The sequence below is a fragment of the Ahaetulla prasina genome, chromosome 6 (genome assembly GCF_028640845.1).
Source record: "Ahaetulla prasina isolate Xishuangbanna chromosome 6, ASM2864084v1, whole genome shotgun sequence".
NCBI lineage: Eukaryota > Metazoa > Chordata > Lepidosauria > Squamata > Colubridae > Ahaetulla > Ahaetulla prasina.
In genome coordinates, this window is record NC_080544.1 from 78,033,141 (window position 1) to 78,049,922 (window position 16,782).

General features: G+C 39.0%; 1 protein-coding gene across 2 annotated transcripts in view; it reads right to left on the reverse strand.

Moving 5' to 3' along the window:
- DNER (delta/notch like EGF repeat containing) overlaps window positions 1–16,782 on the reverse strand; it is a 140,676-nt gene that overhangs the window by 29,226 nt on the left and 94,668 nt on the right. Inside the window, exons 6-7 of one of the 2 annotated variants that reach the window (XM_058188840.1) lie at window positions 5,722–5,875; window positions 3,195–3,308 (exon numbers count right to left, since the gene is read on the reverse strand). In XM_058188840.1, coding sequence (XP_058044823.1) covers window positions 3,195–3,308; window positions 5,722–5,875 — 268 coding nt within the window. The remainder of the gene's footprint in view (window positions 1–3,194; window positions 3,309–5,721; window positions 5,876–16,782) is intronic. The other variant, XM_058188841.1, reaches the window with a different exon arrangement.

Consider the following 16,782-nt stretch of genomic DNA (forward strand, 5'->3'; position numbering starts at 1 on the left):
AGGGAGGTTGTCATCCTTTCTTGTTTGTTGTATCAATGGTATTTCTAATCCCTCTAAAGTTTCTGTTGATGGATATTTACTCTTTTTATATATGGTTATATTGCAGGTATTGGGGGGTCCCCTGAAATATGTTTATACTGTAAGCTGCTTAGAATCCATGGAAATGGGCAAGATACAAGCAATCTAAATAAATAAATGAATAAAATGCACAAATTCATACATATATTTTGCATATCAGTCATCTACCTCTATTTTGGCTAAGTACGGATATATTTAATGTGTAAATATTGTGGTCCATTATGAGGCAGCAAACAACAACAAAGGTGCCTTATCAAATCTAGGATAAAAACCCAAACTCACTATGACAACTCATCCATCCTTCTTTTCATATAATTTAGACACAGACTTTGATAGGATACTTTAAGAAAGTCATTTAGTTTAAGTTCAGTTCTAGTGTCTGCCTCACTATTCACTGTTACTGTTTATATATCTGCTGGGAAGAGCCAAAAAATATCTAAAATTCTCTATTTAAATTACTGGTGTTGTTCTGTTCATAAGCTGTAGAATAGTTGATAAACAGTTCACTGATTATAGTATAGAGGTTCAGTCTCAAGACAGGTAGAAAACTAGCATTACAGTATGCTACTGCAAATACTCTTTAATTGTCAGCATTCAGCAGTTTTCCCCAACTACTGTAGACCTTATTAGATATGCTGGACTTCAACTTCCAGAATTCTCAGGCTATAGAATCCTAATACAAGATTGTTATTTAGTAGATATATCTATATTTGAGAGTAAATCAATTTATATAAAAAACATTTCAAACCAGATGAAAGCTAGAACAAAAATCAATACACAATGTTATTATCTGAAACATTGATAACTCTATAAACAAAAGTCAACAGAAGAATTTTAACAGATATGCTTACACACTCCCTTTTGGCCGTGAGAACACTCACACATTATTCATTGCAGCACACTATCTAAATAACTGCTTACACAGCAACACATAAAAGACATGCATGTATGTCCATGTATACTTTAGGGTCGGGTACTTTTATTCATCAGAGGCCAAATTAGCTCCCAAAATTTTCCCATAGCTACATGATAACAATGAGCTGTGCTGCGTTTGCCTTTACCTAACCACTTTTTCTCTGCAGATGAAACTATGACGTGATAATTCTCACAATATTCCCACTTGGTAATAGAGAGTACCCTTTTTTGTGCAGGGAGAAGGAATAGCTCTCTACATGGGGCTCCCGAGGACATGGACAGGTTGTTGGGTAGGCTGAATGCCACCACGTGTTTACTGGACCCGTGCCCCTCCTGGCTGGTGCTGGCCACTCGGGAGGTGACACGAGGCTGGCTCCAGGCGATTACGATTGCTTCTTTGGTGGAGGGCGTCTTCCCGGCCGCCTTGAAAGAGGCGGTGGTGAGGCCCCTCCTTAAGAAGCCTTCCTGACCCGCTGTTTTAGGTAATTATCGTCCGGTCTCCAACCCGCTCACGCGAAGGTTGTAGAGAGTATGGTGGCATATCAGTTTCCTTACACCTGGATGAAACTGTCTATCTAGACCTGCTCCAGTCCGGTTTCCGCCCGGTTACAGCACGGAGACGGCTTTGGTCGCGTTGGTGGATGATCTCTGGAGGGCCAGGGATAGGGGTTGTTCCTCTGCCCTGGTCCTATTAGACCTCTCAGCGGCTTTCGATACCATCGACCATGGTATCCTGCTGCGCCGGTTGGAGGGATTGGGAGTGGGAGGCACCGTTTATCGGTGGGTCTCCTCCTATCTCTCCCACCGGTCGCCGTTGGTGGTGACAGGGGCAGAGGTCAGCCCGAGGCGCCTCACTTGTGGGGTGCCGCAGGGGTCGATCCTCTCGCCCCTACTGTTTAACATCTACATGAAGCCGCTGGGTGAGATCATCAGTGGTTTCGGTGTGAAGTACCAGCTGTATGCGGATGACACCCAGCTGTACTTTTCTACACCGGACCACCCCAACGGTTATCAGTGCTGTCCCGTGTCTGGAGGCCGACGGGTCTGGATGGGGAGAAACAGGCTCAAGCTCAATCCCGCCAAGACAGAGTGGCTGTGGATGCCGGCATCCCGGTACAGTCAGCTAAATCCGGCTGACCATCGGTGGCGAGTCAGTGGCCCCGATGGAGAGGGTTCGCAACTTAGGCGCCCTCCTGGATGAACGGCTGTCTTTAGAAGATCATTTGACGGCCGCCTCCAGGAGAGCGTTCTACCAGGTTCGCCTGGTACGCCAGTTGCGCCTTTCTGGACCGGGATGCCCTATGCACGGTCACCCACGCACTCGTGACGTCTCGCCTGGATTACTGCAATGCTCTCTACATGGGGTTCCCCTTGAAGGGCATCCGGAGGCTGCAGTTAGTCCAGAATGCGGCTGCGCCGGTGATAGATGGGGCCCTCGTGGCTCCCGTGATGACACCTATCCTGCGCAGACTGCACTGGCTACCTGTGGCCATCCGGGTGCGCTACAAGGTTTTGGTGACCACCTTTAAAGTGCTTCATGGCATTGGGCCGGGTTATTTACGGGACCGCCTACTGCTACCGAATGCCTCTCACCGACCCGTGCGCTCTCATAGAGAGGGTCTCCTCAGGGTGCCGTCAGCGAGGCAATGTCGCCTGGCGACGCCCAGGGGAAGGGCCTTCTCTGTGGGGGCTCCCACCCTCTGGAAAGAACTAACCCCCGGCCTTCGTCAGCTTTCGGACCTTCCGCTGGCTCAAAACATACCTATTTAATTGTGCAGGACTGAGCTAGATTTTAAATTTATGGGTTTTAACTGGGTTTTATTTTTTATATTTTAAAATACGGGCTTATAGAATAAGTTTTTTAATTGTTTTTATAGTGTATTTATGTATCTATGTGTTTTTTAAGTGCCTGTAAACCGCCCTGAGTCCTTCGGGAGATAGGGCGGTATATAAATATGATTAATAAATAAATAAAATAAATAAATAAAAGATGACATAAATATATTTGCCAAATGATCCAAGAGCTGGAGCATCTTCAAGACGGCAAGAATTCCTTATGATTCGATAGGAAGATTATGGTTTGTATTCACACATATGCACATATAGTGTATCTACCTATCTTGGCAAGTGAGAAACAGCACCTTTAAATCTTCGATAAAAAATATGTACCTTCTTAAGTATTACTGAATCTTACTGCTTACCTTCTGGACATTGGCAATTGAATTTACTGCTACTAGAATAGCAGGTCCCTCCATTCTTGCAAGGCTGTTGAATGCAATAGTCAATCTCTGACTGACACATTCCCCCAGTATATCCTTCAGCATAATAAAATCATTTTAAAAATATGGGAAAGAAAATACATTATATTAATAAATGCGTTATTGGCATATTATAAAAGAATCCAAAATATTGTTCCTATATTAAAGGGTTTGTTGTAATCACAAAGAATTGACCACACTCCCATTCAAATTAAAACTACATTAATAGGTAACTATGATATGCAGTGCATATTTGAAGTATGCATTACTCAGAAATGACAACTCAAAACATTGAGTAAAAACTTAATGTTAGTAGATTATCTAATCTTAAACTGAAACACTTACCTTGATACTGTGCAAGTGCTATTCCTAATCAATGAAAATATAAATACACATTGAATAATAATGGCAATGGTATAGAAAATGCCAACTAATTAAATTTCCTAAAGATATATGTTGCCACTTTATTTTCATAATTCTTTACTTTCAAATCAAGTCTAAGTTCCCCTAAACTCTAGTTCTATGTATGTTACCGTTCTTTCAAATGGTCAAACACAATCCACAAGATGCTTCAACACTGACTCTGGATGAAAAGTGATACTTGTAATATATAATGAGGTTAGGTTTTCAGGGAGTAAGAAAATCTAGGCTTGGAAATCTTGCTTAGAATAGGAATTGTCTTTGTTTTCTTTTAAACTTAGATTTCCAGCCTGGCTCATAGCAATCCCAATACCATCAGCATTCCAATTAAAGATGTAATTTCTTTATAACAATGTTTGCAGTACAGCTAACAATTCTTTTCCAGTGACTGAGCAGTTTTCCATTTTTAAGACTACAATGTGTTGGCCAAACTGTTACTTCTTTTTACTAAGTGAATATATTTTTCACTTGCTTTGACCTTGACAGTACATGCTACTCAAGTACTTCTACTTTATAATTAATTGCAGGATTTTTTTTTATCAAACAGGCTTTTTTAAAAGGTCGTCTTTGCAGTACTTAAAAGAATTCAGATTTGAAAAATTAATATGTTGTGTAAATTACCATATAATTTTCAACTTAGGTAGACCAATCTATTTCAATTTATCTATCAAATATATAAAAAGGCGATTCAGTACTTCTAATAGAACAGAAGAATATTATAGGGGTATTATAGGGGAAAGACATGGGAGTCTCTTCAATTATTTTCATATAGGGATATAAAATTGAGATCCTTGGTATATAAATGGACTTCAATATTTATCATTCCTGCCAACTAATTATATTGGCCAGAACTATCAGAAATTCAATACCACTGAAAGTCACAGTTTGCTATATAACTCAATTCTGCTATGTGTGGGCAAATCTGAAGTCCCCTTCTCTTTCTTTAAAAAGAATAGAGGAGAGATTGACACAGACATGAACTGAATAGATCATCTGTTTTTCAGTATCTATGCAGCACCACCTGACCCCATTTTATTGCCTGCTGATCTCATTCTGTTATGTAGGCTAATGCAGATGTAACACACTTCCAAACCTTTGTAAGGAAACTGTGCTTCTGGAACTAGGCAAGTCACACTAACTTCAACTCCTAAATGAAATGTGCACCAGTGATTAAAACTGTATCTGTTACTTCCTGTGTCCAGTAATTCCAATGTCATATGTAATTTAACTATAACCCCCCCAATAGCAGTAAACAATGTACAATTATCATTAAACACATAATAAACATAATCATAATCAATATAAAATATAGAATAATACACCCACAGATGTTTTGTGTAATGTCTCATTCATCACATCAATGACAGCTTACACAACTGTACTATTGGCTCTGCAAGCCAGCTTTTGTGCAGCTCCATCAAACACTCTTGCAGTTTTTCTAACACTTGAACTGAAACATATTAAAACACTATAGAGGCTGGAATCTATTGCCTGATATCAGCCTTCCAGCTATTCAAACCATCTGCTTGTCCCATCCAGCCGAGAACCCATCCAAGAGAACTATCGCTTGCACTCTTCAGTGGAAGTGCCTCCCTTGTGGCAGGGAGCCCCTGCATAAACAGTAACACTTGAAAAGGCACCTTTGAGACTAACTTGCTAGGATTCAATCTGTGTTTGCTCCATTCCAGCTGGTTCTTCACATATTTAACCTATATTCAAGTATGTTGTGTGCATATGTACAAGTTAAATCAGTTTCCGAGATTACGTTTAGCTGGAGTTGGCCCATAGATTAAAAATGTGGGAAAGCTAGGCTTTGACAGGATTTTATGCATTTGTATGTATGTATGTATATGTATACATGGAGACACACTCATGTACTGCAAACACACACATGCACATATTTGTCTTTTTTTTTATTTTGTATCAGCGATCCTCAGATAAACTTATCTCTAATTCTGTTAGCTTCCTTATCCCTTTAGTATCAAGAGATGCTCTGCTGTTCTAAGCAAAGTGGAGGCACTGTACAAATGATACGTGATTCAAAACATACCAGGAAGACAAGTACAGGAGAAATTTTTTCCAACATGTTTTTCTGCCATATCCATGCAAGTTCCATTATTCTGACAAGGGTTGCTTTGACAGGCATTAAATTCTTCGCAGAAAACACCCAGGTATTCATTGTCACAGTCACAGAAAAATGTTGCCTAGAACAAAAAAAAATCCATACTTCTTTACGATGAAATCTCCAAATTTCTTTTTAAAGCATGTTCCTGATTATGTAAAATACTCTTAAAGGAAAGCATAATTAGGGCAAACATCCAAATAAGATTAAGGAACAAGACTGAGAAGGATGAAGACAAGAAATAAAGGACACACATTTTTGCAAGAAAAGACAGCTGTTTACATATACAGTAAGTACCCCTTTGAGAGTCAGACAATTTTTATAACTCCTCTGACTGGAACGTTTGTCTCAATTTGCTTTTTTTAAACCTGAATTTGCAACTACAAGTATTATTGTAGATATAGCATAAAGATTTAGGTAGCATACAGTAAGTTATGTTACAGTTTTAACAAAATGGCATGCATTATTTCTTTGCATATGTCTGAACACATCTGCATTTCAGCTATGAATATATATGCTGAATTTATTTATGTATACATGGAAAGGGTACAGTATCACTAAACTTCCTTCCTTCCTTCCTTCCTTCCTTCCTTCCTTACATCTGTCATGTTTTCTATCATCTATCTAATTTCATACATATATATCCACAAAGCTTTCTGATTAAATATATTTCATGTGTAGAAAGTCCCACTGGAGTAGCTTTGGAAACAGCATGTTTGAAAAATATGTGGCTGCTTAAACTGAACAGAGAGGTAGTTATTTGTATTCCCACATATTGCTCCTTTCTTAAAAATTTGTTAAAACCCTGGTAATAATTACAGCCTTTGAGTCATGCCGGCCACATGACCACGGAGATATCTTCGGACAGTGCTGGCTCTTCAGCTTTGAAACGGAGATGAGCACCGCCCCCTAGAGTCAGCAACGACTAGCACGTATGTGCGAAGGGAACCTTTACCTTTACCTTTAATTACAGCCTATACCTAATGTAATCCAAACTAATGAAATTGTGAATGACTTCATTTTATGCACTGAGAGGCAGACTAGTAGTAAGAACTAGCAAATTCTACTGCTACAAAATCATTTCATTTTTCTAATTCATTTTTGTGCCTTCAAGTCAATGTTGACTCCTGGCAACTCACTGGACAATTTTCTGGCAAGGGTTTTTTGGCAAGATTTCAGAAATGGGTTGCCCTTTTCTGCTTCCAGGGCTGAGACACGGTGACTGACTTGTATAAAAAAAAAATAACACAATCCACCAGAATGGATTCAGAAAATCTAATAGCATCATTCCTTGTTCTTATTCCCAACTTACCCCAAATTTCTCATCTAAGAGGCTTCTTCAGCTCTGACTGGATGGTGGGAAATGGAAGGATTTATACTGCTTGTAGACAGCTGGTCATTTGCAAAACAGCTGTCTGCAAGGAGTATAAATCCTTCCATTCCCTACTATCCAGTCAGAGCTGAAGAAGCTTCTTGGATGAGAAGTGAAATGTCTTCAAAGAAAAAAGAGAAAGTCCAGTTGTCTTGAAAAAGCATCTTTGGGACAACCATGACCTGGATGACTAAGAATCTCCATAGACTTCTGATCTTATATACTTAGACTGTAAGCTTACTCTAAGTAAGAGTGAGCCTGAATAAACCCAAAACGACTTATTTCTGACTAAACTATATTTTGCTACTGGGGTTTTTTTGCTACTGTTATTATATGGCATAGAAATGCATCAATTACGGTGTCATAACTATAAAAGAACTGCAATGAAGAAATTAAAAATCAGTAAATTCTTCTGGCTTACAATTCTATAATTATAATACTACCATTAAGGCGAGGGTGATGGCTGTGCTAAAAGATAATATATAGAAAAATTTATTTTAAAATCAAAAGAACAATTTATTCTTGAGAAAATATTGGCAATGAAACATGTCTCAGTGCTAGAAGATCAGAATTGCAGATAGATAATAGCACTGGGACTTTGACAAGTTATTATGCAAAGATGATTAGATACCATTAGCTGTTATTAAGTATTCCACTGCCATTTTTCTTTCATCACAGAGTTACATTTTTTGCTACATGTACTCATTTATCTGAATAAAACAGAATCAAGATCACTAGAAATTGTAATAATCATTATTTAAATCTTTTACAAGCAGTTTCCAGCAATAACTAAATAATTCCTTTAAAAATCTTTAACTTGCTATTATTTGTTTGTTTAGAAATAATGAGAAGATGCTTAGAAAAGGAGACAGCCAAATACGACATACCCTCTCTTGAAATGGACCCAATTCAAGGCAAATCTTTTGGATAAGCCCTCCACAAAGTAGTTTTTTAGAAGATCCACCACTGATCTCAATAAATGTAAATGAGTTACCTTGTTTAGTTCCCCAAAGAAAATGCAGGTGTTTCAGAAGCTACTAAAATTTTACCATTTAGCAATTGTTTTGCTTAATACCTGCATTCTGTTCCTTCCAAATGAAACAAATGAAATTGTCCAACACTGCTCTATATTTTTGGATTTATTTGGAAATATAAAAAAAAGAGTTCCTGCGGATTTTACTATACTATACTATAGTCATTGCTGACTATAGAGAGCAGTGATCATTTTCTTTTCAAGGCTAGTGAGCCAGCGCTCTCTGAAGACATTTCCGTGATCATGTGGCCAGCATTATATCGCAGAGCACTATTATCTTCTCACTGAAGTGGTATGTATTTATCTATTCATATTCACATGCTTTTGAACCATATGTTTTAGAAAAAATCAAATAAAATTACAACGATTCATATCAGTTCAATATTAACAGCATTAAATTGCAAACAATGTAACTTGCTTTGTTCCACATTCATCCAGAGTCAGTCAACAAAATATACCGTATATACTCGAGTATAAGCCGAGTTTTTCAGCACGTTTTTTGTGCTGAAAAACGTCCCCTCGGCTTATACTCGAGTATATACGGCTTATACTTGAGTTTTTTTTTCTTCTTCTTTTTTTCACATTATACCGGATGGTGCAAACTTCGCGGGCTTTTGCATTAGCACGGGGAAGCCCTGCCGGTGCAGTGAGAGGGCGGGGCGGGGGAGCCGCCAGCCTTCTCGGCTGAGGGAGGGAGGCTTTCCCTGACCGGTAGCTGCCTCATTTCCCTCCCTCGGCTTATACTCGAGTCCCCAGTTTACCCCAGTTTTTTGGGGTAAAATTGGGGACCTCGGCTTATACTCGGATCGGCTTATATTCGAGTATATACGGTAGATTTTTTAAAATTCTAAATCTAGACTGATTCAGTTGGATAAATAAAGGTCCAATGAATCTAGGTCTAAGTTCCTGATATAGTTTACATTATAATAATAGGTCAAATCTTCGACCTTTCCATCCAATAGGCTGTTATATTGTTTGAAAATAAAGTTCTGTGAAACTTGTTTCTGGGAATAAGCTATAACAGACTATAAATATGACATTCCTTGTGCATCTTTTTAAAAATTGATATCACTTAGCCAGCTCAAGTTATCCATCTTGTCTAAAATCTTTAAAGAAGCTAACATGGGCTACCTCTTGCCCATATCCTCTCATCTTCCTGGGTGACCTAAATCTACCTTTTATTAACTGGATAACAAATGAATGTACAACTGAACCAATCCATATTACACTATATAAAGCCGTTACAGACCTAGGTCTTGAACAACTAGTAACTAACAATACAAGACACAACAACTGCCTTGAGCTCATTTTTTGCAATAACACAAACTCAATTTATGGACTACAAATAAAAGAACCCTTTTCCAACAGTGACCACTGCATGATAGACTTTGGTCTCAATATATGCCCTGACATAAATTGTCATAATAATAGTACTCTTAACTACAATTTCAAAAAAGCCAACTATGACCTTATAAACAATGATCTCTCATATCTTGATTAGCAAAATCTATTCTCAACCTGTATCACTGCCGAAGACCACTACAGAGTTTTCCTATTTGAAATCAATAAAATCATAAAACAATACAAATTACCACCAAAATAAAAAATAAACCAAATTACCCATATTATTATTATTATTATTATTATTATTATTATTATTATTATTATTATTATTATTATTATTATTATTATTTATTGGATTCCTAGACCGCCCTTCTCCCGAAGGACTCAGGGTGGTGTACAGCCAGGATAAAACATAAACAATGTACAATTAAAAACTAAATTAAGAAACTTATTATACAATTGGCCGAAAAATTAAAATATTTAAAATCTAAAAACCCCAATTTAAAACATAAATAGAATTTAGAATTTAAAAATTTAAGCAGTTTAAGAAAAAACTTAAGCCAGCCCCGCGCGAATGAACAAATGTGTTTTCAATTCGTGGCGGAAGGCCCGAAGGTCAGGTATTTGACGTAAACCAGGGGGAAGTTCATTCCAGAGAGTAGGAGCCCCCACAGAGAAGGATCTTCCCCTGGGGGCCACCAGCCGACATTGTTTGGCGGATGGCACCCTGAGAAGTCCCTCTCTGTGTGAGCGTACGGGTCGGTAGGAGGTATGAGGTAACAGCAGGCGGTCCCGTAAGTACCCAGGCCCCAAGCCATGGAGCGCTTTGAAGGTGGTAACCAAAACCTTGAAATGCACCCGAAAGGCAACAGATAGCTAGTGCAGTCTGCACAGGAGAGGTGTTACATGGGACTACATGGAACTCCCTCTATCACCCGCGCAGCTGCATTCTGGACCAACTGAAGCCTCCGAGTGCACCTCAAGGGGAGCCCCATGTAGAGAGCATTGCAATAATCCAGGCGAGAGGTAACGAGAGCATGAGTAACTGTGCATAAGGCACATATCAATAAAGAAGCTTCAATCCAAAAAAAAAATCCCTCTGGAGAAGAAAAAAAAGGGCCATGTAGCAAACTTCAAATACAGAAATATTTGCAACCAAATAAAAACTGAATGCACCATTTACCACACAAAGCAAGAAGATCTTCTGTGCACAAATTCCAGTCATGCTTTTTATAATTTTGTGAACAATAAACTTAAAGAATCAAGATCCATCCCACCACTAAAAGAATCTAACGGCAAAGAATGTAATGATGAAACAGTTAAAGCAAACCTCTTTAACACATTCTTTGGCTCAGTCTTTGTTAACAGTGATGGCACATATCCAACATTCCCCAATCGTACCAACAATGATTACAATGACTTAACACATATAGACTTCACAAAAGATAATGTTGAAAAAGCTCTCTGCAAACTGAAACCATCTTTATCTATTGGGCCTGATGGACTATGTACATACTTCTTAAAAAGTTTTCCACTAATATAGCAGAACCCCTAAGCATAATCTTTGATAAAGCTTTTACGACTGGTTCCCTTCCCAAACTTTGGTCTCTAGCCACAGTCATCCCTATCTTCAAAAAAGGAGATCCCAGCCTAGTTGAAAATTACAGACCAATCTCTCTATGCTGCATCACCTGCAAAGTAATGGAATCTATTATCAACAAATCCATTACCCTCCACCTAGAAACAAACAACCTACTCTCTAATAAACAATTTGGTTTCAGAAAAAAATCATCATGTAACTTACAACTTCTCCACTGCAAAAACATATGGACTACTAATCTTGATCAAGGCAAAGCAATAGATGCAATCTACATAGACTTCTGCAAAGCTTTTGACTCAATAGTACACGATAAACTTCTCCTAAATCTAAAATCCTACGGCATTTCAGGACTTCTTCACAATTGGATAACTGCTTTCCTGTCAAACAGACAACAAGTGGTCAAAATTGGCAATGCTCTATCAAATCCTGTCCCTGTCAAAAGTGGTGTTCCTCAAGGCAGCGTTCTTGGACCAATGCTCTTCATACTATACATAAATGATCTCTGTGACATTATCTCAAGTTATTGTGTTCTCTTTGCTGACAATGTCAAACTATTTAACACCACCAACAATACATCTACCCTTCAAAAAGACCTTGACTTTGTGTCGGAATGGTCTAAAACTTGGCAACTCCAAATCTCAACCAGCAAATGCTCAGTCTTACATATTGGAAAAAAGAACCCAAACACTAAGTACAAGCTTAATGGACATTACCTTACAGATGACCCCTACCCTGTTAAAGACCTTGGAGTTTTCATATCAAATGATCTAAGTGCCAAAGCCCACTGCAACTACATAGCAAAAAAGGCTCTAAGAGTTATAAACCTAATTTTGCATAGCTTCTTTCCAAAAACTCTACACTACTAACCAGAGCATACAAAACATTTGCCAGACCCATTCTCGAATACAGCTCACCTGTCTGGAACCCATACCACATCTCTGACGTTAATACAATTGAACGAGTCCAGAAATATTTTACAAGAAGAGTTCTCCGCTCCTCTGTAAACATCAAAATACCTTATACCACCAGACTTGAAACCCTGGGATTAGAAAACTTAGAACTCCGCCGACTCCGACAAGACCTGTGTTTAACACAGAGAATCATCTATTGCAATGTCCTTCCTGTTAAAGACTACTTCAGCTTCAATCGCAATAATACAAGAGCAAACAATAGATTCAAACTTAATGTTAACCGCTTCAATCTTGATTGCAGAAAATATGACTTTTGTAACAGAGTTTTTAATGCTTGGAACACACTACCTGACTGTGGTCTCTTCCCAAACTCCCAAAAGCTTTAACCAAAAACTGTCTACCATAGACCTCACCCCATTCCTAAGAGGACTATAAGGGGTGTGCATAAGTGCACAAAAGTGCCTACCGTTCCTGTCCTATTGTTTCCTTTCAATGTATGTGCTTGTATATAAGTTGTGACAAAAATTAAAATAAAATAAATAAAATAAAGCTATGCAGTCCCTCAATAGTGTATAACTTAGATCATTCAGCAGTTCATGATGTAGCAATAATTATGAGAATGGTTTTAGAAACAAATTCACCCATCTATTACTGTTAAAATTGTTCATGGAGGCATTGTTTTGCCAAGTAAGTGTTGTGCATGATGTGTACTCTCTTATAACATTATTATTTTATCATTATTGGTGGAAGGCCCATTTCTAATCTCAACATTGCTGCTGAACACATGAGGGAATGTTAAGTTTGATCTCATTAATTTATTCAGGGACACTTCTAATTAGGCTGTTGGTTCGAGCTCGGAGCTTGGCAATTTAGTTGCAAACGTTTCGTCATCATTCAAGTAGACATCATCAGTGTGTTTTGAACTGACAGTGTCAATCCCTCCTTGAATGGTGATGAAACATTTGCACCAAATTGCCAAGCTCAGAGTTTAAACCAACAGCCTAACTACCAACCCAAGCTACTAATATTCAAACACATTTCAAACACTTCTAATTCTTCTAGTTTACTGAAATCAGACATCTGGAGACTTTAAAAAAGGGACTGAACAAACATTTGTCTAAAATGGTATAGGGTCTCCTGCTTAAGCAGGGAATTGGACTAGAAGACCTCCAAGGTCCCTTCCAACTCTGTTATTCTGTGTTTTGTACTCTCATTGATTTCGGACCTTTCGCCGTGAACTTAAGACGTACCTATTCTTCCGTGCAGGACTGGCATAGAATTTTTAGATGTTTTATGGGTTTTAATTTTTAATTGGTTTTTAGGATTTTAAATATATTTTAAAATTTGGGCCAAATTTGAATAAGTTTTTTAGCTATTGTTTTTACCTGTATTATATGTAATAGATTGTTGTTTTTATTTGGCTGTTAACTGCCCTGAGTCCTTCGGGAGAAGGGCGGTATACAAATTAAATTATTATTATTATTATTATTATTATTATTATTATTATTATTATTATTATTATTATTATTATTATTATTATTATTATTATTCACGGCGCTACATTTTCCATGATAATGTTTCAGTAAACTGGATACCCAAATACTTCAATGACTTCAGTTGTTCATTCCCCTTATCATCTACTCTCCATTACGTCTCTTTGATCTTTTAGTAAATATGACTACCTTGGTTTCAGAATAATTTTTCTGTTAGGTATTCTTTCCTAAAATAACTTTGAAATTCTGCTAGGATTCTTCTCATTCCAATTAATGTTATCAATATGTGTACCATGCTATCTGTATATATGGACTTTTCTGAAGCCTACCTGTTCTTCTGTTCTAATTTGCCTTGTATCTGCCAATTCAAACTATTTAAAATATATGTTGTATATTGGTTACACCCTATTTCAATGAGACTTTTGGAGTGAAAGTTAGCAGGGTTTGTGAAATCTCCCTTTTTAATATTGGAATTACAGCACTGTTTTTCCAACGTAGAGGGATTTTCCCAGTAACATTGATATAAATAAAGAAAGAAGCATGCATGGGGCCGATTAATCAGGGAGTGCCTTAAACATTTTTGGTGATAACAGTAACTTTCCTGGGCCTTTGCCAACTGTCTGTTGTGAAATTATTCTCTTAATTTCTGTAGCAGTTACTTGTAGCACATTTTAATGATAATTTTAATAAATTGTACCCATTAACTATTCTTCTAATATCCTCAAATTATTTTTTAAAACAAACTATCCAAACTTCAGGTGAAATATGTGTTTCTGTTACTACGTTTATTTTACTCTGGTCTTGGGAAACTAGTTTATAAAATTTTATAGCATTATTTTGTAAACATGACGGTCTTAATTCTCACCACTGGCTTTTATAGTCATCTTGTTTGTTCCTACTTTTTAGTGCTTGATATTTTCAGAGTTCATCTGTACCCTGTCAAATGATTTATCTTTCTTTATTTGTGTTAATAGTCTAGCCAGTTCCTTTTTTCTTCACATGTACATTTGTGGTTAAACCACGAGATTCTGGTTTCAGTCATTTTCCTTTGCCATAGTTTATACACCACAGGTTTAAGATTACCAACCACATCGTCGTAAATGATATTTACAATTTCTGGTTTTTGAATAAGTGTAACCATCTGCTGTAGCACTGTTGGACTGTACAGCATTGATCTTTCAGCTTTTGCCAAGGGGAATGTCCACTTTAATTGTTTCTGATTCTTTGTTATGCTTTTTATGACTCTCTCGTTCTACATTATTTCCACATATACACATAAGTTCAAGACAAGTGATACTTTATCACTCTCTTGTTTATCTATAATATTACCACACTAATGGGATATTGAACACTACACTAATGAGTGACTATAGGTAAATATATAATCAACAGTTCGATTTCTGTGGTTGATTGATGTATAACCATGATGGCGAACCTATGGCATGCGTGCCACAGGTGGCACACGGAGCCATGTCGCCTGGCATGCGCAGAATTTATTTATTTATTTATTTATTTATTTAATCATATTTGTATACCGCCCTATCTCCCAAGGGACTCAGGGCGGTTTACAGCCAAGTAAAAAATATACATAAATACAAGTTAAAACCCCAATTTAAAAAACTTATTAAATACGGCCGAATATTAAAACCCCAATAAAATAGTAAAAAACCCATTAAAACCAAATTTAAAATTTAAAATTCTAGTCCAGTCCTGCGCAGATAAAAAGATGTGTCTTAAGCTCGCGGCGAAAGGTTCGAAGGTCAGGAAGTTGGCAAAGTCCTGGGGGAAGTTCGTTCCAGAGGGTGGGAGCCCCCACAGAAAAGGCCCTTCCCCTGGGCATCGCAGCCGGCACTGCCTGGCTGACGGCACCCTGAGGAGTCCCTCCCTGTGAGAGCGTACCCATTCCTCTTACGGGTTTCCAGCACCAGCATGTGCACCAGCCAACTAGTCTTCTGGTTACTGGCATGCATGCATATGCAACAATCGGCAGGCGTTCACACTTGCAGCTGTGCCAGAAATCAGAAGACTAGGTGCTGGCCAACTGATCGTCCTGCACACATGTTCACCAGTAACCAGAAGACTAGGTGGCCGGTGCGCATGCGGTGCACACTGGAAATCAGAAGTTTATTTCCCGCCACGTGCATGCCTACTGGGCAGCTCCTCTTAGCATGCATGTGCACCAGCCATGCCATCGACAGCTGCTGCCCAGGATCCATGTTGGAGGCTGTTTGCACAGGCAAAACAGCGCTGCATCTTCGTCTGCGCCGCTGCTGCTGCTTGGGGTTTGCCTTATGGGGGAGGGGGAGAAAGGTCCTGGTGTGGGGGAGGAATCCTCTTTGCAGAGGCAGCGACGGCGCCTCATCCTCCCCTTGCCAGCCTTGCTGTAAATCTTGGGGTTTGCCTTACCAGGGGGGGGAGGGGTAGAAAGGTCCTGGTGGGGGAGGAATCCTCTTTGCAGAAGCAGTGGTGCCAGTAAAGTTATGTAGGCAAGCCCCGCCTCCTGGGACCAAAAACGGGGATGGTTTTGGCTCTCTCCTAACAGGAGAAGATCAGCACCCAACGTTGACTTGAAATGGTGAGCCACTCTGGATCTTCATTCCCCAAACAAGTTTGCCCCACTCAATGTGTGTGGGTGGCGAAAAAGAGGGAGCCAAAGTCATCCCCAAGCTATCATGGTAAAATATTCTAAGCACTATGAATCACACACTGCCTTCAGCTACTTGGGAAAGAGATTGGGAGTTCTCCCTCCTATTCCATTGGAGGAGAGGTGGCCAGACAGGCAGGCTCTTTCAGCCGCTGCCAGGTTAGAATAACTCCCTAAAAAGCCTGCTTGCCTCTTCTTCCCACCCTCGAATGGAAATCGTCGAGAAAGGGGTCAGGAAGGTGGCGCCGCTTGGTTGCAGCGCGTTTGTAAACTGCCTGAAGTTGAGCCATCTGCCTGGTAATGTAGGTCCAGAGAAGAGTAAGAAGTGGGAGGGGCTGTTTTCCAGAAAGAGGGGAGGGGGACAACGGCCATCACTTCTTTGCCCCTTTCTCCATGCCACCTTTTTCCTTCCTGGGTACGCATGCGCATCCTAAGCGCCTTTGGCTTGAAAAATTGCAACAGGCGAGATCTCTCCAAGATGGTTAATTAACACTGCGCTCCACCAGCTGCTTCCGAGTGCTTTTTGCCTGTGCCGCTGCCTCTTTGCAGAGGCAGCAACGACTCTTCCTTTATTTATTTTATTTATTTATTT